Source organism: Neocloeon triangulifer, unplaced genomic scaffold, assembly GCF_031216515.1.
Source record: "Neocloeon triangulifer isolate White Clay Creek 2 clone unplaced genomic scaffold, ASM3121651v1 ptg000009l, whole genome shotgun sequence".
Lineage (NCBI taxonomy): Eukaryota > Metazoa > Arthropoda > Insecta > Ephemeroptera > Baetidae > Neocloeon > Neocloeon triangulifer.
Genome location: NW_026775551.1, coordinates 351,414 through 370,311, shown reverse-complemented (window position 1 = coordinate 370,311; position 18,898 = coordinate 351,414). Strand labels below are relative to the sequence as shown.

General features: G+C 40.1%; 5 protein-coding genes across 11 annotated transcripts; 4 read left to right on the top strand and 1 right to left on the bottom strand.

Moving 5' to 3' along the window:
- The first annotated feature begins 16 nt into the window (after positions 1-16).
- Positions 17-1,596, top strand: LOC132195068 (transmembrane protein 126A). 2 transcript variants are annotated; one of them, XM_059616797.1, is made up of 5 exons: positions 17-100; positions 701-844; positions 900-1,071; positions 1,135-1,263; positions 1,316-1,596. In XM_059616797.1, the coding sequence occupies exons 2-5, from the start codon at positions 729-731 to the stop codon at positions 1,544-1,546; spliced, it is 648 nt and encodes a 215-aa protein (XP_059472780.1). In that variant the 5' UTR covers positions 17-100; positions 701-728; the 3' UTR covers positions 1,547-1,596. The 2 variants fall into 2 exon arrangements, with proteins under 2 accessions (XP_059472780.1, XP_059472778.1); XM_059616795.1 differs by lacking the exon at positions 17-100 and adding an exon at positions 107-294 and having other exon boundaries at positions 1,316-1,595.
- On the bottom strand, positions 1,574-4,551 carry LOC132195067 (AMMECR1-like protein). Of its 4 annotated transcripts, none has more exons than XM_059616790.1 (5): positions 4,398-4,551; positions 4,083-4,339; positions 3,913-4,023; positions 3,586-3,791; positions 1,574-3,342 (listed from the first exon to the last, which is right to left on the bottom strand). In XM_059616790.1, the coding sequence occupies exons 2-5, from the start codon at positions 4,274-4,276 to the stop codon at positions 3,116-3,118; spliced, it is 738 nt and encodes a 245-aa protein (XP_059472773.1). In that variant the 5' UTR covers positions 4,277-4,339; positions 4,398-4,551; the 3' UTR covers positions 1,574-3,115. The 4 variants fall into 4 exon arrangements, with proteins under 4 accessions (XP_059472773.1, XP_059472776.1, XP_059472775.1 ...); XM_059616793.1 differs by having other exon boundaries at positions 4,083-4,335; positions 4,398-4,478; XM_059616792.1 differs by having other exon boundaries at positions 4,083-4,335; positions 4,394-4,464.
- An 83-nt stretch (positions 4,552-4,634) lies between these two features.
- LOC132195070 (adrenodoxin-like protein 1, mitochondrial) lies at positions 4,635-6,095 on the top strand. 2 transcript variants are annotated; one of them, XM_059616799.1, is made up of 6 exons: positions 4,635-4,779; positions 4,947-5,091; positions 5,252-5,306; positions 5,368-5,474; positions 5,542-5,682; positions 5,740-6,095. In XM_059616799.1, the coding sequence occupies exons 2-6, from the start codon at positions 4,956-4,958 to the stop codon at positions 5,841-5,843; spliced, it is 543 nt and encodes a 180-aa protein (XP_059472782.1). In that variant the 5' UTR covers positions 4,635-4,779; positions 4,947-4,955; the 3' UTR covers positions 5,844-6,095. The 2 variants fall into 2 exon arrangements, with proteins under 2 accessions (XP_059472782.1, XP_059472783.1); XM_059616800.1 differs by having other exon boundaries at positions 4,726-4,878.
- Positions 6,096-6,327: 232 nt separating this feature from the next.
- LOC132195169 (ATP-binding cassette sub-family F member 3) lies at positions 6,328-9,691 on the top strand. The gene is made up of 13 exons (XM_059616985.1): positions 6,328-6,558; positions 6,869-6,977; positions 7,042-7,207; positions 7,263-7,477; positions 7,534-7,638; positions 7,693-7,851; positions 7,962-8,162; positions 8,225-8,407; positions 8,465-8,638; positions 8,695-8,869; positions 8,923-9,103; positions 9,155-9,375; positions 9,432-9,691. The coding sequence occupies exons 1-13, from the start codon at positions 6,486-6,488 to the stop codon at positions 9,582-9,584; spliced, it is 2,115 nt and encodes a 704-aa protein (XP_059472968.1). The 5' UTR covers positions 6,328-6,485; the 3' UTR covers positions 9,585-9,691.
- Positions 9,692-10,496: 805 nt separating this feature from the next.
- Positions 10,497-18,835, top strand: LOC132195118 (inversin). Of its 2 annotated transcripts, XM_059616883.1 has the most exons (15): positions 10,497-10,598; positions 11,893-12,093; positions 12,148-12,403; positions 12,708-12,947; positions 13,330-13,404; positions 13,460-13,658; positions 13,716-13,962; positions 14,020-14,204; positions 14,255-14,390; positions 14,444-14,699; positions 14,762-16,297; positions 16,346-17,045; positions 17,181-17,371; positions 17,986-18,192; positions 18,255-18,835. In XM_059616883.1, exons 2-15 carry the CDS (start codon positions 11,956-11,958, stop codon positions 18,569-18,571), a joined length of 4,683 nt encoding a protein of 1,560 aa, XP_059472866.1. In that variant the 5' UTR covers positions 10,497-10,598; positions 11,893-11,955; the 3' UTR covers positions 18,572-18,835. The 2 variants fall into 2 exon arrangements, with proteins under 2 accessions (XP_059472866.1, XP_059472865.1); XM_059616882.1 differs by having other exon boundaries at positions 14,762-17,045.
- The last annotated feature ends 63 nt before the right edge of the window (positions 18,836-18,898 follow it).

Here is an 18,898-nt window from a genome sequence, read left to right as displayed (position 1 = left end):
GGGGCCCCTTTTCTCTTCTCTCTCCGCAAATGCACCACCAGAGCGCCAAGCGTCATCCTACGGAACTAGCATCACAAACAAAAACAAACTTATCAAACTGGTATCATATATTAATTATAATTTCTTTGTTTAACGTGGTCTGAAATTTTAAAAGAAATGAGCATGGCAGAATGGAAAACGTTTTGAAACATCTGCTTGAAGCTAAAATTAATTAATCAAAGATTAGTTCTCTCAATTTATAACAGTTAACAACTGTTTCTTGCCATTCCAATTTTCTTAAGAATCACATCTATTGTAAGTCTGCTTTTTATGGAGTTAATTACATACCATAAATATATTATTATAAACATACAGAAAAATTTCCAATAATTCCAATCATATATCACATTAAACGTAAAAACAAATATGAGCTTACGCAGCTTAAGCGTTTGAATGTACATAATGTATATGTATTGCGGTATTGAATACTTCGTAATCATAAATATTTAATGTATGTATGGCTAAAATCTTAATAGCGAAATAAATTTTATTAGATACACATATAAAGAGATTTTTGTAAAATTGTGGATCCACAAAATTTGAAAAAAAAAAAAAAACGTGAAAATATTTCACACAAAAATAAAAATACAAGTATGCAATACAGATAATTGTTATAAATTAAATTCTGAAGTATTAATTTCATGCCAAATGTGTTTTTCAGTTAACCAAGAAGTGCATTTCAGAAGACTATGGCTCTTTTACACAAAAGAGACGAGCAAATCCACGACCTAATAGTTCTGGAAAGGAATGAAGCCTTGAATAAACAGAGAGAAATTTTGCAAGCTTGGGAACCCCAGTCTCAATTGTACAAATTTCATCCCTCTAAAAATTTTATAAATTGTCTCACTGAATATTTTCAGATGGTCTGTCAATCATTCTCCTACCATTTTAGCATCGATAAGTGCCTTAACGGCCATGTACATAAACAACCACTACCGTAAAAAAATGAGATTGTTCAACTATGGGCGACTGTCCAGCTACCTCCCAACAGTAGTCATCCCATCAATGATAACTGCATTTGGGCATAGCATGGTATATAATTATTTTTTGAGATGCCATTGTACAATTCTTGTTGATGGAATTTTATTACTTAAGCTTGTTCAAAATGATGTCCTGCTGCGAGATACACGTTGCGTTTTGTGCATTCAGATGAGGTGTGCTGCACTTCAAGTAGCAACGTCTGTTTGCTACCCAATGGTTTTGGCTCCGCTTGCTGCATTAGGAGTAATTTATTCAAACATGTTAAAGGAATTCATAATTCATGCTGTTATTTTAGTTTGCTGCGAGATACCGGACATTCATTGTTCCCAACTTAATTTCCGCACAGGGACGAAAATTTGCAGCTGAAACGTGGATAAAGTTCACCAAACCAATTGCAAACAATCTACTAGCTATTGTAGCTGCGCAAGGACTGACCGCCTCTTTCCTCGCGTACCACCAAATCAAAACCGTAGCCATGGTTGACGTCAAGTTTGCTGAGATAGTTGGTGAAGAAGAGACTGTTTGATTTTCACTAATGAGTAAAAGTCAAGTTTAGCATAGTAAATAGCTTATTCTTTTTTTATTTCATGAATATTAATATACCATCAGCAGTGTTTTTGGTTAATACATCTATGAGAAATAAAAACATTTAGTATGCTACTGTGGCTCAGTGATTAGAATGCTTGCATTCTAATCAGTGGGTTTGCTCAGCCGTCATGGGATCAATGCTCAGCCTGAGGCTCTTTGTGGAAACAAATTGTCTCTGGTATGCGAATCATTGATAATATTTCGGCTGACACGTCGGGAATTTGGGAGGTATGGCGCTAGCTGTGCCGACTCGCATTCGGAGGTTTGCCATGTTTCCTCCGAGCCACAAGCTGGAAGAACTCAGCTTGTGTGGCGAATGCCTGCGTCCTTCGTGGCAAGGCCAGGGTCTGGGGGGTGGTAAGGGCTTCCTATGCAGAGTGTCTACTCTTCATAAAAAGCTCCCGCCAAGGAGTGAAGGGTAGGGGGAGTAACCAAACAACTTCTGCACCGTGGCATAGACCAACCCCAAAGTTGAAAAACTAAGTGGGTGCCATTAAAAAAAAGTATGCTATTGTACCAATTAAAAAATTATGATTTATGCCATCTAACACTACAAGCATGGGTGTTTATTATACATATACTTATGAAGTACTTGCGTCTTCACTGCGTTTTGAATTATGCAAATTATGTGTGGCTGATCAATAGGTCTTGATGAGAAATACATAAGACCCTCTATTTTTTGTATGCTAATTTTAATTTTTTTCCTAAACTTTGTATAAAAAAAAAATCAGATAAACTCTAGGTCAGGCATGATCTATTAACATTATAGAATTTAAATATTACAATCTCATCAATTGAGATGGCTACGAGTGAATTACAAATCACTTAAAAGCTTTTAAAGCTTATGCATTATCTTAATGTAAGATTATTTCGTAGCAGATGATTTTGAACAACAATTTCTTTGCCAAAAGTTCAAAGTCGATTTTGTTAAGACAGCAGCGCTCGCAACTAGATTTAAGCAGTTTCCCTGGAAAATTGCATTTTTACTATTATTTTTTTGCTCGTCAATTGAAAATATTGATTATAACCACAAAATGTGCAAGTGAGAGAAATTTAACTGCTCTTAAGTGGCACCGATTTTTGCACTTATTTATTCGAGGAAGATGCCTCTAGTTTGCCGAAGATACCACTTAACATCATTCAACACATTGCCCACTTAAACAGTCAATATATATTCAGTTTAGCATAATTACAATTTTTTTTTTTTTTTTACCTTGGAGGACAACACTTCTTTGAACAATGTATAATCACCAATTACTTAAACAAATTGGTTTAAAAATGAATGAGAAAAGAACATATCTTTAAAAATCGTCTATGGAATTGGGCTTAACAAAATTACAGGGTTTAATTTGTGCACACAAACGCCCATTTCATCATGTTGAAGTTTTCAAAACTGCCTAAATATCTGCATTTCATATATTTCCTCCCATTTAATTTAAGTACAACAGAAATAAAATTCTTCCAGCTTTCGGAACGAGACACATCACAGGTGCTGCCGTAACCAGATTTAGCACATGTAGTTGCTGGAGGCACCGTACATTCCGCTGCCGCCTCCACTGCCATGGTCGCCGTATTGAGGGCCACGCCACATAGTGACGTACTCCTCATATGAAACGGACACCTTCTCGCTCTGGTAGCGTGTCAGACGAACTGAACGACGGAACTCTGCAGTCACCTGGCCCTTGTAGCCACCCTTGCGCAACAACGAGTCAATCGTCTGAACCCTGTCCCAACCTGGAAACAAAGTTTTTAGCATTAAAAAAATTATATATAATTCTCCAGAAAACTTCAAATCCAAACATTTGGAAATTTGCATAAATTAAATATTTATTTTTTAATTCAGAAACCAAAAGGTACCACAACTTCAAAGACCTATATAGAAAATTCAGAAACTATTTTCTTTTTTTTTATAAGAAAAATGAAGAAATATTACAAAGCTGTTGTAGTAATAATATGAGAAAATTTAACAAAATTAACCTTGCTCAGGTGCCACTTCTGGTAGGTAGGTTGCAGTTCTCTTGCTGCCATGCTCATTGATGAATTCAATTCGTATGCCGTGGACTCCGATTTGCCAGTCCATACAGTCATTGGCATCCTCAAAGTGACGCAAAATCGACACCGAGACGTGCAGACGAGGAAGCTCATCTCGAGAAATCGGATTGAACCGCGAATCCTTCACAGCACTGAAATAAAATTATTTATGATCGACGGTCTAATTAAAAAAAGAAAAGCAGACGATTAAAATTGCAACATTGATATTTATGAAAAAGAGTCACGTGACAATTGATGGTAAAATTGAGTTACCTGGTGATGGAATACTCGCGAAGCCCCGAGTGCAGGTTCATGGCGTCGAAGGTTCCAATGCATCCTCGTAACCTGTAGTCGCGACCCGTTTTCCAGGTCACAAACAAAGGGCTGAAAGAACAGATTTTTCTTCAGATTGTTAATTTCAAAATTAGTTGAGGTTTCCTTACAAGGCATCGTTGGAGAATCCAGGCGCTCTGGGCTGCTCGAGACTGTGCAAGTGGCTGTAGAGGACGTCAAAGCAGAAGAAGCACATCTCGGGGTGAGCAACCATCCCTGACAAAATCCGTCCGCTGGTGGGGTCAGGCAGCTCGCGGTTGTGGCTCACCTTCTGCTTCTTCGAGCCGCAACAGACGGACGACATTTTTGCCGAAATTTGCCTACCAAAGATGTCGAACGAAGAGGAAGAACTGCAAATGCAAACTAACTTCGCAGAACGCAGACACTGAGTGATGATGAAAAAATAACAAAATTATCCTACCTACTTCTGGCTTATGGCTTACAATTAGCAGCAGGCAGCAGCTGTGGGACCAACTGTGGGACTGTGGTGTGGGTATTATGGAGAGTAAAAGGTAGAGGAGGCGCGGAGAGGAGGAGCCTCCTATTGTTAAACTGGTCCAGAGCCAATCAGCGCGCTGTCTCCTAGGAGGTAACCTCCCTTTGTTGCTCCCTTTCGCATCTCCTCTATCTTTTACTCTCCTTAGTGGGTTGGAAATTGACCAAATTGACATCGACAGGGCTGCCAACCTTCAAAATGTTAAGCACCAACACTTTCTAGCTGAAACCATCAGAAAGAAAAACACATCAAAACAAATCTGTGAAGCCAGCTCCTGTCAATTGAGTTTGAAGAACAGAACGAATACTCTGGTGATTAAAAAGAGAGCTTAATTTTGTGCACTATCATAAATTTAAGATATCTTAGTGATACAGACATACATTTTTTATCTTTGATGCGTTAATCAAAACGTAACATATCAAAACAAAATTTAGCACGGTTGTGCTGTTAATTTATATTTTTCTCTAACTTTATTTAGACTTGAAGAATGATTACAAGATTAGCAAGAGGAATTTCTTTTTCAAAACTGAAGTACGTCCACCAAAGACTGTTTCAATCTGGCGAAGATTTAATAGGAGCTCACAATCAGCTACAGCTTTCTAGACCGTTTCATCTCTCTGTTGGTAAAATAAAAATATTTTTTAAATTATTTATTATGTAACATGATATTTTTTCATGCGCTGTTTATTTTATATGTATTGAATTTATTTAATTTATATGTATTTAATTCATATAATTTATTTAATATTTATTTAATAGAATTATTCTGGTTATTTTTCCTAGTTTTGAAGCATGGTGGAGATTACGAATGGCAAGAACCGAAAAGTCCAGAAGAAATGTAAAATATTTTTTGTTCAACTCTGCCGTGTTGTTTTGAAACTTAAATTCATTTATTCCAGAGTAAATGTCACTTATATTGACAAGAATGGAAAAGAGTTCCCCATCAAAGGTAAAGTCGGCGACAACGTGATGTATTTGGCGCACAAACACGGAATTGAAATGGAAGGTAAAATAGTGTACCTGAAAATATTAAATAGTGCGCAAATATTAATTTATAAATTTTCAACTTATAGGTGCTTGTGAGGCTTCGCTTGCCTGCACAACTTGTCATGTTTACGTTGTCAGCAATCACAGAGATGTTTTACCAGAAGCAACAGAAAAGGAAGAGGATCTTCTCGATCTCGCCCCTTTTCTTCGTGAGGATTCTAGATTAGGTAAAAATACATTACTGAAAAATTCTGGTATTGCTTTCAATTTAATTTTTTGCCCAGGTTGCCAGATTATCCTGAATAAAAACTTGGAAGGTCTGAGGGTTCAACTACCGTCTGCAACCAGGAACTTTTACATAGACGGACATAAGCCAAAACCTCATTAAATGTTTTAGCCTGACAAATGAGATGCATTTCAGTAAAATATAAATAAAATGGAATTATAATTTGAATATTTTGAATTAATTGAATTTTTACAAACTTAAAAGTTAATTATTTTTATATATCTATTCTCATTTTAAACCACGTTTGTTTAAATGCATGACAACATATTAGTGTAAATGTATACCAATTAAATTTAAAATGTATTAAAATTCAAACTATTCAAACAATTTTGTTGTCTCAGAGCAGAGGAATGATGAGGGTTTTCAATAATTTTTATATTCTCTGATAATTGAATTATATATTTAATAATTTGTCCTTTTTATTTCTCTAATTGAAAATAAAAAAGAAATCAATTCTAATTTTTCTTTGTCAATATATATATATATATAATTATATATATGCCCCACATGTACGTGCCCAAAGGCTTTGGTTTGCTTGGTTCAAAGATTCTGTTCTCCATGCTAACGGCAAAGTTGCCCCCACTGCGCGACTGACACGCACGGGGTGGCAAGAAGACAGGCATGATAGCCTAATTTTCGCACAGTTCGATCCCAAATTTCTCGCCGCTGTTCGACAAAAGCTAATGATCGAGTCGGGTATAAGGTGACACCTGTTCTAGACTGTAATTTGCGCCTATCACCACCATGACCACCTACGGAGAACTCATCAAAACCGAGTTCCCAAAGTTGGACGACGAGCTCTTTGTCTATGTTGATGGTAAGTGTGTTTTACGGTATATTTTAACCCAAAAACGTCCACATTTCTTTTTGCCTCTTTTCTATTGGGAAAAAAGGTTGGGATGCGATCTTGGAAAAAAAAAATTTGAAAAAAAATCATCACAAAAAAACGGACGAATTTGATTAAAACAAGGCACCCCAAACGCATTTGAATTTTCTTCTGTCTATTATTTTGGACCGAGTTTTATTCCTTTTATCATTATTTTATCAACCACTCAGACGGCTAGGAGAGAACATTTATCGAAGGCCAACTAAATAGAATAATTCACTAATCTTAGCTACTTTTTCAGGAATTATTTCTGGAGGAGCGGACGAGTTTGAAGACAGCGATGAACTGTACGAAGCCATTGGCCATGTTCTAGAAGAGGTTGCTGATGAGAAAACTGAAAGTGAAGTTCGGTTGGTTTCGTAAAGCTTTTCTTATTGATAGCCCATTAATAAGCACAATTTTTAAATCTTGCAGTGATGTCTGTGACAGAATCTTGTTAATTTTGAGGCCGTCTTCAACTGAAGTAAAAAATGAAATGCGTATTCTGAACGCACCGGTGAACATTGCTAGCTTAGCTGCCAACATTGAAACGGTGGGCGAGATGAAAAGCATCTGGATGAATCAAAGGGATGATGGGCTCGTAAGAATTCATAAAATCTATAAATTAATATCAATCCTTATATGAAAAATTTCAGAAAGTGGATCAAAGAAAGCTGGAGAAGGCTGAGGCAAAGTTGCAGCAAAAGCAGGATAAAAGATCTGGGGAGCCTACCAAGACCGTGCTGGCCAAACCAGAAAGCGCTTCTGCCTCTCAGATGGTTAGCAAGAAGGACAACAAAATGGACATGAAGGGCACCAACAGGGGTCTGGACATCAGAATAGAAAACTTTGACATTGCCTACGGAGACAGGTGCTCATTTTAATTGAAGGAATTTTGGTTTACTCAAAAATTTGTTTTTGATTCAGAGTTCTTCTGCAAGGTGCTGATATGGTCATGGCATTTGGTAGACGCTATGGTTTGATTGGCAGAAACGGTCTCGGCAAAACCACACTTCTCAGAATGATTGCGATGTAAGTTGGAGAAATCAAAAACTCAAAATCTTCAAATTCAAATCTTGCAAATAGGGGCCAATTGAAAATCCCTTCGCACATATCTGTGTTACACGTGGAACAAGAAGTGGTTGGTGATGACACTCCAGCCCTTGAAAGTGTTCTCCAATGTGATCTTGTTCGTGAAAATCTCCTTCAACAGGAACGAGAAATTACTGCCAAAATTAATTCTGGGTAATGAATCTATTTTGATGTCTAACTTGTTATTTGATAGTTGAATTAAAATTTTGTCGATGTTTATTTTTGGGTACTGTCATTAAAAAATATATTTTGGATTTTTTCAGTCATGGTGATGAAGAACTTAATTCTAAGTTGTCCGAGGTTTACATCCAGCTGCAGAACATTGATGCTGACAAAGCGCCTGCCAGGGCAAGTGTGATCCTAGCTGGTCTAGGCTTCACTGCCGACAAGCAGAAAAGACCCACCAAAGAGTTTTCGGGCGGGTGGCGAATGCGTTTAGCTTTAGCAAGAGCTCTCTTCTCAAGGTAAAATTCATCAAATTGTTGTGTTTTACACTATTTGATGCTGTAATTATTTCCACAAACAGACCTGATTTGCTGCTACTTGATGAGCCGACAAACATGTTGGACATGAAAGCGATCATTTGGCTTGAGAACTATTTGCAAAACTGGCCGACAACTTTGCTGGTCGTTTCGCACGACAGGAATTTCCTGGACACTGTTCCGACAGACATTTTCCACTTGCACACCCAGCGAATAGACACTTACAAGTAGCACAATTTACTGATATTATAAAGCGGAACCTTTACAACTTTTTATTTTCTTAGGGGCAACTATGATAACTTCATAAAAATTAAAACGGAAAAATTGAAAAACCAGCAGAGGGAGTATGAAGCTCAAATGGCGCACAGATCACACATCCAGGAGTTCATTGACCGCTTCCGTTACAATGCCAACCGCGCCTCCAGCGTTCAAAGCAAGATTAAGATGCTCGAGAAATTGTAACTTAATGTTTGCCTTTCGCAATTGATCTTTAAAGCAATGCATTGTCACACAGACCTGAGCTGAAACCTGTGGAGAAGGAGACTGAAGTGGTGCTAAAATTCCCAGACACTGAAAAACTGTCCCCTCCGATTTTGCAACTCGACGAGATCTCTTTCTGGTACGAAAAGGGCAAACCTATTTTCGAAGGAGTCAACCTGGGAGCAACTATGGAATCTCGGATATGCATTGTAAAACTTCAACATTTTCTACATATTATGATTTCACAGTCCTATTTTTTAAGGTTGGTGACAATGGTGCTGGCAAGACCACTCTCTTGAAAATTGTCATGGGCTTCCTGACGCCCACAAAAGGAGCCAGAAATGTTCATCGTAATCTGAAATTCGGTTACTTCAGCCAACATCACGTTGACCAACTCGAAATGAAGGGTTGCTCTGTTGAACTTCTTGCATCAGAATTCCCAGGTTCGCTTTTCAACTTAAAATGTGAAACATATCTCAAAGTTAATATTTTAGGACGGCCAACTGAGGAATACCGACGGCAGTTGGGTAGCTTTGGCGTTTCTGGAGATTTGGCCCTGCAAAGTATTGAAAGTTTGTCTGGAGGTCAAAAGTCTAGGGTTGCATTTGCCAAAATGTGCATGGCTTTGCCCAACTTCTTGATTCTTGATGAACCAACTAACCACTTGGATATTGAGACCATCGAAGCTCTCGGGAAGGCGATCAACAAGTTTACGGTAAAGATTTTTTTAATTTGAATTGCGGCCAACCTAATGTTGCTTTTAATTTTAAGGGAGGCATAATTTTGGTTTCTCACGACGAACGTTTGATTCGCATGGTCTGCCAAGAGCTGTGGGTTTGCGGCGGTGGCAAAATTGTGGCCATCGAGGGCGGTTTTGACGAGTACAGGAAAATCATTGAAAAGGAGCTGGAAGCTGTTGCCTAAATTATTATTGATTCTCAGTGAGAAAAAAAAATTTAATAAAAATCAGATATCTTCATAAAATAGATTATTTTTATCCCTCTCTTATAAAATTATTTAAATTGGAATTAAAAATTACAGCTATGGATTACAATTCGTTCTTTGATTGCTATGCAAATGAGTTCAGTATTTGTGATCAATCATTATGCCCCACATAAGCTCATCCTTTCTAGCAACATGCATGTTCTCTATCTCATGAGAACAATTCATCTTCATCGTTCATTTTCACCAGGAAGGATTTTTATCGCGGTCAGCTTTTTTCTGCACCCAAGATTTTAACAACTTTGCGCGTGCTGGTCTGAAATGGTTAGACATACTTTTGTGTTATCAAATTAGAGACATGTAGCGATGTAGGTCACACATCAAAGGCTAGCTAATGACCCCAAGCCGCTGTCCACTCTATATTCTATTTCCAGCTTTGGTATACAAACAAAACATACTAAAAAATTACTTAGTAAGCAAAATAATTTTTCAGCGGTATCGTTTTTACTAGTTAACTGATTTTCAATTTTTCTTTGTCACACAAAAAATGAAATAAATTATAAAATAATACCCTTAAGATCAACATGGTTAATCCTCGAGAGGAAATAATACAAAATAAATATTTTATTTCTTTCACTAAAATTGTCATCCCTAGAATTTGTTTCATTTTTTCACATAAATGTAATTTATCCTTTTAAAATAAATTTCTTTGAATATACTTGATGGGCAAGTTTTTCCGCGCGTTTCGCTCACCCTCTCTTCCGAAATTAAAAAGTTGTGCACCACTCTTCCGGCTGACCTCGACGCAGGTTGTGGTTCTTGGTCGTCATGACGACGCGTCCTCATTGAGAGCGCTGGCAACTGGTCAATGAGAGCGAAAACATAGTTTGTTCGCTAAATTCTAGTGACACACTTCTACGCTCGAGACATGGTGGCCGTCGCTGACACTTTGGACGCAACTTTTCTGCAGGGAGCGGCGGCCAAGACGGAAATGGGGTGAGTTTTACATTCCATAGTATAGAATGAGGTCTGCTGATCGCCTCAGCGACAATTGTCACATGCACTTAATACACAAATTTGAAGTAATTAAATTTAAATCATTTAAAATTTTAAATTTTTTATTAAAAATAATTCCATTTTGTATATTTTCTGAAAACAAAAAGTGTATGATGGGATATGGAAAAATAATGCCATTGATAAAATAGTGCGTTTTTGGGCACACGGCGTTCGTTCGGCACCGCAATGTTATTGCTCCCAAACCTCATAAATATGTAATAAGTCGAACTGAATTGCGCCGCTCGCATAGAATTTCAAACGCTCAAAACCGCCTTCATTGTATTGATATTTATTTTTCATTCAACAAATTGCTGCTCAAATATGAGTGGATAAAATAAATTGCTATCTTTCGATTCTTATTCGCAAACCCTTTTTTATTGCTGCAATGATTTTTCTTTAATTTTCATAATGAAGCTGCTTAATAAGGAATTATTTCCATTTATGATGCAAATGCGTCGAGTGTGTGGCGAAATTGAAGATTGCGAGAGCCGATCGATTTGAATAAAAGTTGCGGCTCCACTCAGCGCCTGGTCCGGACGCGTACGGGCCAGTCCACTTTTCGGACCGCGGCACTCACACATATGGTGCGTTAGGGTTCGACCTAATTTACAGCACGAGTTTCTCGCTCCTATGGGGATCCTCTGCGTGCATGCAACCTGCCGGCCGGGCCGCGTGCTGTCTAGTTATTAATAGAGAGGAAGTTTCGGAAATATCCTTATCGACCTGCAGGATTCCGGTTAATTCGCTTCGTGTGAGAAAAGTACATGATTTATATTTCCGAACAGCAGAAATCAGGATTGTTTTCTATTTTTCCATAAACCGAAAAACTTGTTTCTTTTTTTATATAAATATATAACTTTTTGAGAACAAAAGGGTTGCAGCGATTTTCTAAACCTTGCCGAGAAGTTTTCAAAACATAAGGGCCGCTGCTAACACGTTGAAAATCTCTCTCACAGGAGAGGAACGGCGCCGTCACGAACACATGCACGCCAATGAATTTCGCTATCTCGGCGCGAGATGATATAAAATTAGAGCGCAACTCCTGGGGGCAATAAAGAGGCCATTAGCAAGAGTGGAAACAATCCTCCCTCCTCTCGCGGGTCCACTTACGAAAAAGAAAATAAGGCTCTTTCGTCAGTCGTAAATCAAGCATGCAAATGAGCACATATCAGAAGGAAAATTAATCAAATCTCAAGGCTTCTTGTTCTAATTCACGCATTCGATTCTGTTTTAGGCGGCAAAGGAAGTTGATCAGTTTCCGACGGAACTAGGAGCCCATTTCTAGTCAAACACGCGTATGGTGGATAATGTTTGGGGCGGGAAAACCTACAAAGGTGCTAATAATAAACGTTTGTACAACCGATTCGTCACGTCCCTAATGTACGCCTGCCAGCAGAATCGTGACAGCCAAGTCCGAGAGCTTCTTGCCCAAAAAGTGTGTATTTTTTTTTTCATTAATAAATTCTTTTTGCTAAAGTTGTTTTTTTAGTCAGATATAAGGCAGCGGGACCGAACGATGAAGAGCGCGTTGCACTATTGCGTCGAGAACTCGAGTTCAACAAGCGCCGAATTGGTCCTCGCAGCGGCGCCCGAGTTGCTCGACGCCAAGGACAAGGACGGATTCACGCCTCTCCACCTGGCAATTATCGCCGGCAACCTGAGTCTCGTCCGCTTCCTGCTGCACAAAAGGGCCGACCTGAGCGTTGTTGACAATGAGAAACACTCGGTCGTCCACTGGGCCACAGGTTTGTACAAAGTTTTTATATAAAAAAAGTTCAGCGCTGTTTTAATATAAATTATCAAGCTCTTCCAGTGAAAATAAAATGCTACACGGAGAAAATGAGAATTTTAGTAGCAATGCGTGTTGTCCATTAGCCTAAAAATCGATGATCGACATTCTGTTGTTGTGTAGATTCTAGATAATTATACTCCCAAAATGTAATATAAAGTTACATGCTGATTTTGGAACTGCATTACAACCTGATTGCCATTTTTGTTGAGCTTGGCCAGAAAACTGAAAAATAAATTTAAATTTTCCAATTTATTTAGTTTGTGGAGAGTTGGAAGCTTTGGAGGCATTGTTGGAATCTGGCGCCGATCCATCAATGCCTGACATCCACAATGGCTACCCGATTCACTACGCTGCCCAAATGTGTGGTCCCCACTCAGAAATGGGCACGGACGTCAAAGTGGGTCTAAAAATGCTGGCCGCTCTGCTCGCCCGCAAAGTTGATGTCAACGTTGTGGACAGCGACGGACGGCAGCCGATTTTGTGGGCAGCTAGTGCAGGTAAATTTTCCATTTTAACTTCATAGAGGAGGGTTCCTCATATATCCATTTGGAAAATAAAATGATAATAAATACAATAACGTCTTAATACAAAATGTGGAAAAAAATTAAAACAAAATAATGATATGCAACCTGCTCAACACCTCTGTCAAGCGTATTGCCTAACTTGGTAATTTGCAGGCGTTCTTTTCTTTTTTTACTATGACTCTGCTATGACTATTATTTTTATTATTGTTGTTTATTTGTCCACATCGTTACAAATACATTGTTTACATTCAATTTTGATTAATTTTTAATTAACCGCTTGCATATTGTTGATTTTTTTAATTTAACTTTTAAATTTTTCTAAAATGAGTATGGATTCTATGTGTTATAATTTTAGGCAGTGCAGATGCCGTTTTGTCGCTGATAAACGCGGGAGCCGCAGTTGAGGCGGCCGACAAGGACGGCTTAACAGGTAAAAATCCCGTTCGTTTTGCATTTTACGAGTTCTTCATGCGACGAACTTTCAGCACTGCACTGCGCGGCGAGCCGAGGACACACAGAGTGCCTGGAAACTTTGATAACTCTGTGCGGCGCCGACGTGAACGTGATCGACAACCACGGGTGCACGGCGCTCTTCTACGCCGTCACCCTGGGCCACGCCGACTGCACCCATCTGCTGCTCAACTTCGGCGCCAATTGCAACACCCAGGACAGGCGAGGCAGAACGTGAGTGCCTCGTTGAATGTTTTAATGTGAACATTAAAAATTTTAACTATTTTTCAGTGCGGCGCACTGCGGTGCAGCCAAGGGTCAGTTGGAGACTTTGAAGCTGCTGCACATGGCCGGCGCCGATTTGTGGCAAAGAAACGTGCGAGGCGATTTGCCCTTGCACGACGCAGTGCAGAGTGGGCGGAGGGAACTCGTCCGGTGGCTGCTTGCCCTGCGACCGGAAATGGTCACCGCGGCCAACAGCGACGGCTGCTCAAGTCTGCACATCGCGGCCATCAGGAATTATGTGGAGATGTGCAGAGTAAGCAAAAATTGTTCAAAGCCACAATTTGAAGTTGAAATTTGAATTTATTCCAAGGTGCTTTTGGATGCCGAATCTTTTGTGAACCCTGTCATGCGAACTTCCAAGGGCGCCCTCTTGACTCCGCTGGACGCAGCCCTGGCCAAGGAAAACCGCAGCTGCGCCAAATATTTGCAACTTCTCGGAGGCGTCCCGGCGTCGAAACTGACTGAAGAGGCAGCCGCCTTGCGTGGCCAGAGAAAGTATTTAATTTAAAAATTAATCGTTTTCATATTTCATAATGGTTTTGTAGAGCACAAATTGACTTTGAAAGCCAAATGGATTATCTGACTCCTCGGTTAGACACAAATTTGTCAACTACGTCAGCCGTGCTCAACTTTGACACGTCAGGAGCAAACACACCTGCGTTACAGCCGGCGCCAATTCAAGTAAAATATTCATAGATAAAGAGGAATTATTAAAAATTTGATAATTGATATAGGTGACACAAATGAGTTCTCTTCAAGTCGAGGCGGAAAATGTGGCCGAAAAAAGCGAAGAACGCAGTAAATCCTCGCACAGAAGTGCAAGAAAAGCTCGGACGAGAAAATCGAAATCGCCTCGCAGTTCTTCAAGCGAGAGTGAAACTGAGCTTAAGGAAAAAAGCGCCAAAAGCTCGCGGACAAAAAGAAAGAGCAGACGGAATTCATCGCGAAGGGAGAAGAAAGAGAGACAAGTTGACGAAGAAATAGTAGAAGGTAAGTTTCTCAAATTTTAAATTTATTTATTAATTTTATCCTGGTTGTTTTGCTGCAACTAGGTGAAACAAAGCCGGGTGAGGTGATCGATGTCAAAACGGACGCGCAGAGCAAACAGGAGAATCATACACGGCACGCCAAGGAGGCGAGTGCAACACGCGAGAAAATTGCCAAGAGCACACTCGAGCAGGAATCGCCAGTCGCTCTCAACGCGAAACCGCACATCACAGCAACTTCAGAGCTGCCGAACGCAAGTCACGAAGAACAATCGAATCAGGCAAAAGCAGTAGGGACGGTGGGATCGAAAAGCTCCGATGCGAAAGAGGATAAATTGAAAGGCAGGGAAGTAGGAGAAAAGAGAGCCGTTCGAGATAACAATAATAAGATCAAAGAAGATGCAACCAAGAAGACGAAAAGCAACGGGAAAAGCTCAAATCAGCAAAGTCTTCAGGAAAAAAGCGAACAAGCAGTTTCCGATAACAAAGTAGAAATCAAGGTCTATCCGAAGGTGGTCATTGATAGCCCTAACACGAGTGGAATTACGACTGACAGCGAAGCGGCCTCGACGGGAAGTGTGGAAAGCTGTATGGAAATCACTGCGGCGACCGAAAAGGACAATTTAAAGAAAACGAAAATTGTCGAAAAGGCGTCTGGCAATAAAGCCTCAAAGAACGGAGAAGTGCCCAAGGAAGCAGCGAAAAAAGCCGCTCCTGCCAGGGCGCCGTCGAAAGATAAGGGCGGTGAGAAGAAAGTGACCAAAACGAAAGCTGCAGCGCCTGAAAATAAAGCAAAAAAAGAGACGGCGAAGACGGAGGAAATTTCACAAAAAGTTAAAAAAGTGGAGATTCATGAGGTCCAGAGTAAAAATGAACAGGGCATTACCACTCAGAGTCAACCGGTTTCCAAAAGTTTTGAAATAGCAAATGAAAGTAAAGTTCAGAAGAAGGTGGAAAATGAGGAAATTGTTGAAGCTCAAATTGTTTCATCTTCGTCTGGAGAACAAAAAGAGGAAAAAACAAAAGATGAAAAGGCTACAGAAGAGATTAAAACAGAAAAGATAATAGAGGTGAAAAATAATGATGAGAAAACTGATGTCAAAATTGAATTCAAAGCACCTCTCAAAGAAATCCAGGCGGTGAAAGAACAACACATTGAAAAAGAAACGCAACAAGGTATTAGCGTGCCCTCCATAGCTATAATTCCCGGAATTCCTGCCAAACAAGAAGAACAAGAAGAAAAGCCACCAAAGGAAGCGAAACCGAAAGTGACAGTTGCTTCTGAAAATAGTGTTGAAAGGAAGATTGAATTGGTGCAAGAAGAAGTTTTATTTGAGAGAGAAAGTGTGAAGGAGCAAAATTCCAAGGCGCCAGAAGTGGCGGAGAAAAACGACTCTTCAACCGCACCCCTGGGGAGTGTGGTTGACAAAGGCACGACCAAGCAGCAAAAACAACCACTTGCCGCTAGCAGTTCCAAGGGTGAAGATGGGGATGAAAAATCGCGAATTAACACGACGTCGGAAAACGCCTCTGGTGACACAAACAAAGCGAGGCCGGCAGCAGTCACGGAAACTCCAAACACGCAAATCGTCGTGAATCAAGGTGAGGTTGAAAAGCAAATAAAAATTCCAACAATAATAAGCTCCAAAGACGAATCAGAAGCGGTATCGCAAGGTGGGGACACGACCGAAACCTATGATGACACCAGCCGTCCGCTGACGGGAGCAACGGTGAGCGAAACAACGTCCGACTTCAGAAGCGGCGAGTCCGAGGGCAAAAGTTGCTCCGAGTCGGAGACGAAAGACGAAAAACCAGCAGCTACTAAAAAACAGACGAAAGAAATAACGAAGCGCAAAAGTGAAACGACATCAGACGTATCCGCCACCGAGGATCAAACACATTCAGACAGCACGCACATCTCATCGGAAAATCGTCACCAGAGCTCTCCGAAGAAAGCCCTTCCGAAACACAGTACAAAAAAAGAGCATTTGGCCAACAAGTCGTTGAAGGCTGAGGGCAAAAGGGAGGCCAAGGGCAAGCATAAATCTTGCGATATTTTATCCAGCGACGAAGGCCAGAAACCGAGGGTGGCCGATACTCACCCGGAGGAAGGGAGGAAAACGGTGGCATTCGAGAAGGCAGACGTTCAGCCGCACAAAATCTTGATCGACGGCAAGCAGCTAATTAATGGCAAGCCGAGCCAGCGGGTCACGCCGCTGACCAAGATGCACGCGATCGAGCAGAGCGCCCAAATCGAGGAGGACGAGAAGAAGGCGCGTGAGATCATCAGGAAGCGGCACGAGCAGTCGGTCGTCTCGGTTACCCAGGCCGTCCAAGTGAGCACCCGAAAGTGAGTGGTTTTCATGCATTAATCAAATAACGAGCCGATCACGCTCATCGACTCAAATTCCAAAGCCTAACAATTGCACGAATAGGTAGAATAATTATATCAAATCAAGCTAACGCGGACCGGGAAATTCAACAGGTACCAACTGGAGAGGCGGATTTTCCAGGAGCTGCTAGAGCTGAAAAAGGCGCAGCTCAGGGCCGGAAGGGGAAACGAGAGCATTTTGGTCAAGAGGGCTGTCGATGAGTACCGAAAGGAGGGATTGATTGTCGGGTTAAGACAGTACGACGGTCCCTATTCCTTCAGGGCGTTCGAACAGTATTTATATGGTAAGAGAATCCTCATTTGAAACAATTATTAATTAATTTTCACCATAATTCATTGAATTATATTATAATTTAAATTTATTAAACATCAATTATACAATGAATGTAATTATTTTTAGTTGCTCTGATAAAAATAAAATAAATAAAATTCATATAATTAATGAAAACTATTTTCCAATCAAAATTTTTTAAATTAATTTATCAAAGGGAGCTCACAATATCAACCTGCATCTGCCTGCATCTAAACTGAAAAAAAATATTTTCTGAACCGTTTCCCATAACAACAATGTCATTTGATGTAGACTTAACACTGCTTATATTTGAAAGTGATTTGGTGAATTTTAAATTATCTTATAAAGTTAATCCATGAGACAAAACGTTGCTTTGATCAATTAAGTTATCGTCCTAATGAATTATATTTTCTAATTATGCCTCCATGGAAATTAAATGTACAAGCCAATGCTAACGTACAGAAAAACTATCATCAAAAATAATCTTATACTGTTTGTTTTATAGCATATAAAATTGCTTAAATCGACTAACAATAAATTATGATTAAGATTTAATTAAACACGAATTAAATATCCCATAAAATTTCATAAATATTCCCATTTCAGACCAGTTGAAATTGCTGCAAAACAGTTCTGACGCCAGAATAATCGCGCGTCTAAAACCGACAGACGACGTCAACTCTCTGGCCGCCGCTCTCCGACTTTCCATTCCCCGAAACGTGCAGCAACACTCGCCGGCGTTCTGCACTATCAGCACCCACAGGTGCAAGCACGCCACGGATGCCTACACAACCCCGCCTGTTGCCAATTACGGTGAGCGTCCTTGGCACTTCCTTACAAGAGACAGATTAATAATTTTTTTTTTTCAATTCCAGTGAATCGACTGCCGCAGACGGAGCGATTTCTGCCGCAGATTGGGTCGCCGCCGGCGCGCCACAAGTTGGTCAAGAGCTCGACGTTGCCTGCGACCGGCACCATGAAGCACGTGGACATCAGGCAGCCCATGACCCTGGAGCTGAGTCTCGGCGGCGAAAGGCAAATTGTGGCCCTGCCGACGGACAAGCTGGACCGCTCGAAACGCTACTATGTCTCCTTCTCCATCAAGCCCAAGCACGGACAAAGTGATTCGACTGACGCAGAAGTTTCCGAGGAGAAAAAGCAGGACAAACACAAACACGCCACCACGATTTGAATTTTCTAACCCTCGAGGTGCAAAACGGACGTGGACAGATCATTAATTCATTTGTAAAAAAGTGCATGAAAAATGAACACCGCCGTCATTTCCGTGTGGAGTTTTTGCTTTTGTGTTGAAATTCTAGATAAGTTGAATTGCAGCAGGCACTCTCATTGTTAGAAACGTGATAGATTTATTCATTATCGATCGGTTTAGCTTCTCTGTGAAATTTTTAATGTTGGATGTTAACAAACGTGTTTGATCACTGAAATATTCTTCATTGTCTCCTGTACTCTTTAAGAATTTGATAATAAAAAGAACAGTTTTTTAATAAGATCTTATCAT

Excerpts from the sequence above, each read along its gene's own strand:
- LOC132195070 (XM_059616799.1), top strand. The coding sequence starts at position 4,956 with ATGATTACAAGATTAGCAAGAGGAATTTCTTTTTCAAAACTGAAGTAC. Across the intron at positions 5,307-5,367 it reads CCGAAAAGTCCAGAAGAAAT|AGTAAATGTCACTTATATTG; the intron begins GTAAAATATTTT and ends CATTTATTCCAG. Across the intron at positions 5,683-5,739 it reads TCGTGAGGATTCTAGATTAG|GTTGCCAGATTATCCTGAAT; the intron begins GTAAAAATACAT and ends TTTTTTGCCCAG.
- LOC132195118 (XM_059616882.1), top strand. The coding sequence starts at position 11,956 with ATGGTGGATAATGTTTGGGGCGGGAAAACCTACAAAGGTGCTAATAAT. Across the intron at positions 13,405-13,459 it reads CGACAAGGACGGCTTAACAG|CACTGCACTGCGCGGCGAGC; the intron begins GTAAAAATCCCG and ends ACGAACTTTCAG. Across the intron at positions 17,372-17,985 it reads GTTCGAACAGTATTTATATG|ACCAGTTGAAATTGCTGCAA; the intron begins GTAAGAGAATCC and ends TTCCCATTTCAG.
- LOC132195067 (XM_059616790.1), bottom strand. The coding sequence starts at position 4,276 with ATGTCGTCCGTCTGTTGCGGCTCGAAGAAGCAGAAGGTGAGCCACAAC. Across the intron at positions 4,024-4,082 it reads GGATTCTCCAACGATGCCTT|CCCTTTGTTTGTGACCTGGA; the intron begins GTAAGGAAACCT and ends CTGTTCTTTCAG. Across the intron at positions 3,792-3,912 it reads CGCGAGTATTCCATCACCAG|TGCTGTGAAGGATTCGCGGT; the intron begins GTAACTCAATTT and ends ATTTTATTTCAG.
- LOC132195169 (XM_059616985.1), top strand. The coding sequence starts at position 6,486 with ATGACCACCTACGGAGAACTCATCAAAACCGAGTTCCCAAAGTTGGAC. Across the intron at positions 8,639-8,694 it reads ATTAAGATGCTCGAGAAATT|ACCTGAGCTGAAACCTGTGG; the intron begins GTAACTTAATGT and ends ATTGTCACACAG. Across the intron at positions 8,870-8,922 it reads TGGAATCTCGGATATGCATT|GTTGGTGACAATGGTGCTGG; the intron begins GTAAAACTTCAA and ends CTATTTTTTAAG.
- LOC132195068 (XM_059616797.1), top strand. The coding sequence starts at position 729 with ATGGCTCTTTTACACAAAAGAGACGAGCAAATCCACGACCTAATAGTT. Across the intron at positions 845-899 it reads TGGGAACCCCAGTCTCAATT|ATGGTCTGTCAATCATTCTC; the intron begins GTACAAATTTCA and ends GAATATTTTCAG. Across the intron at positions 1,264-1,315 it reads CTCCGCTTGCTGCATTAGGA|TTTGCTGCGAGATACCGGAC; the intron begins GTAATTTATTCA and ends CTGTTATTTTAG.